Genomic DNA, 2,500 nt, shown 5'->3' on the forward strand with positions numbered 1-2,500 from the left:
CTCGTTGCTCACACGTGACCGACGGTCATTCATCTCTCTGTCTCCCACTTCCTTCCTAAAGACAAGGCGTGCTTTTACCTGTCTCCTCTCAAAGCTCGTTTTTCCAGCGTTCTCCACTTCACATCGGCTTGGCTTAACACCTCACCATTTGTTTTTACTGTTTCGTTCTCACTGTCCTGTTTTCGTTACCACTTTTACCCTTCGCATAAAATCCCAAATTTTATATAACTTGCTTTGCGGGAAGAACTGTTTTAACGAAGTCGCGTCTTGTCCCTACCTTCGAAACGTGGAATAGATAAAACAGGGGAGAACTGATGAAAGGAATGTTCTTTATTTTGCCTGTCTCGTTTCTCTGTTTGTTTTTTTCGTTGTTCGAAAAGAAGTTCGTTTTCTATGTTTTTGTTTTTTATGTTCTCGTTTCTCATATTCTTCACGTTTTTTTATGTGCTGTACCCTATGAAGATGAAATAATATAAAGTTCTTAAATCTCTATAGACACAACGTGCTTATGACCTGCCGCACAACGGAGGTTGCTAAAATCTGAAATAAAAGAATAGGAACAAAAGAAATGTTAAAAGAATGGTTTAGTGATGAATTGTATTTGCCAAAAGAAAAAATAAATAAATAAAATAAAAAATAGACAACAGAATAAGATTTTTGCTTCTATTCGAAAGTTTATTGGTAAGCTTCTCATTGAAAACCATAAAATGTTGTATACCATGATATAAAGAACTCAGCTAAGTGCTTGCTATTTGGAACGTCTGCAGCATTTGGATAGCAGAAATACTTCTAGATGTAACGCTTTACTCTTAATTAACTGAAAGGTTGCGAACAATCAGCGAGGAAAACAAATGATTAAGAAATGTGTTCCATTACCAATATAACTGTTATGTGACAAAACAATTGGAAGTTTTACTTCTGGAAGTGATTAATTCTTTTGTTACTCTGTATCTGTTAAAATACTATGCCTTTCTTTCGATTATTTTTCGAAAATAATGAAGAATATAAGTAAAATAAAATTATCATTACTACGCTGATGTTTGAAGCATGAATAAACATAAAATTTTAATGGAAAGTTTTAATTTAAATCACTTTAAAACAGGAAGTGTGTGCCATAGAACCAAAAGTGGTCTCTGGCGAAGTTACAGGAATACCAGCACGATGTGTAACAGTCGAGTGTTTTTTTTTAATTTAAAAGTGGAGACCTCCGGCGTTTTCCGTCCCCGGATCATATTTCTGCTGATCGCTATCGGGGACGAGATGGCTATCCGCAAGTGCAAGCACTGTTAAGTTAGATTGATTTTTCCAGCGCATCTCCTCCGTGGCAACGCTTTTTTCCCCCATTTTGTCTGCTGGGACCACGAGACGGTCTGAATTACAAGACATTGAGAGAATGTAAAAATTTAGTATAAAACTAATGTCATCATAGCAACGTTTCAAGGCTTTGAAGCTGTTTCTTTTTTAGATGCTGTTAGAATACCTCCAAGTTGAAACAGCCAGCATTTTTAAGATACGCAGAATGTATTCTCTAAATGTTCGGTTAACTAGTAGAATGGTAGAATGGTACTTGAATTTTATAGAGTTCATATAAATGGAGATAATTTAGACATGGAAATGGTTTGGACATTGAGACATATGGTTCTTCCTAGTCACATGGTTCCGAGTTTAGTAGCACTGAGTGTCACCTTGGGCAAGTTTCTTCTGCCATATAGCTTTGGGCCGACCAAAGTCGTGCGAGTGGATTTGGTAGAGGAAAACTGAAAGAAGCTCGTCGAATATATATATATATATATATATATATATATATACTGAATACACGTACACATGGTCTGTGTTTTACTAGTTCGTGAGCAGGCCGCGTTTATAGGCGTAAGAGAATATATTCTCATCAATTCGACTGGTGTTAAGACACCTGAAGTCATAGACAAGCGAGATAGCTCTCATCTGGTCCCATTTAGGAGCGAGATAAACATCGATTCATTTGTGTGACTTATCAATACCGCATACCCAAACTGAGGCCAGATGTAAGCTAAATTGTTGTCTATGGCTATATGCAAAATGGTGTTTAAGCTATCTGTTAGTATGTCCCAACGTTTCATACCATGGAAAAAAATTCAAATATGAATTAGAAGTGGCTCGAAGGATATGAAAAATATCGACCACACAAGCACAAGTATGTATCTTGCTAGTCCGGAGGAAGGTTGCGCTTGTAGGCGTAAAAGAATATATTCTCATCAATTCGCCTGGTGTTAAAACACCTGGAAGTTATAGACAAGTGAGATAACTCGCATCTTGTCGCATCATTCAGGAGTGATAGACACATCGATGTTTCGTCATTTATGTGCCTTTAAAACATAGCTTGTGTAAATGTGTTCGATATTGTTTATACCCCTCAAACTGCCTTTAATTCATATTTGTATCTTTTCTGTGGAATGAAACGTTAAGGCATTCCAGCAGATGGTTCCCACACCATTTTGCATATAGTCACCGACAGCGATTT

General features: G+C 36.9%; 1 protein-coding gene across 1 annotated transcript in view; it reads right to left on the reverse strand.

Moving 5' to 3' along the window:
- Positions 1-481: 481 nt before the first annotated feature.
- LOC115217665 (acidic repeat-containing protein-like) overlaps positions 482-2,500 on the reverse strand; it is a 76,775-nt gene continuing 74,756 nt past the window's right edge. The window contains exons 3-4 of the mRNA XM_029787415.1: positions 1,206-1,370; positions 482-540 (exon numbers count right to left, since the gene is read on the reverse strand). Coding sequence (XP_029643275.1) covers positions 482-540; positions 1,206-1,370 — 224 coding nt within the window. The remainder of the gene's footprint in view (positions 541-1,205; positions 1,371-2,500) is intronic.

The sequence above is a fragment of the Octopus sinensis genome, linkage group LG11 (assembly GCF_006345805.1).
Source record: "Octopus sinensis linkage group LG11, ASM634580v1, whole genome shotgun sequence".
NCBI classification, from domain to species: Eukaryota; Metazoa; Mollusca; class Cephalopoda; order Octopoda; family Octopodidae; genus Octopus; species Octopus sinensis.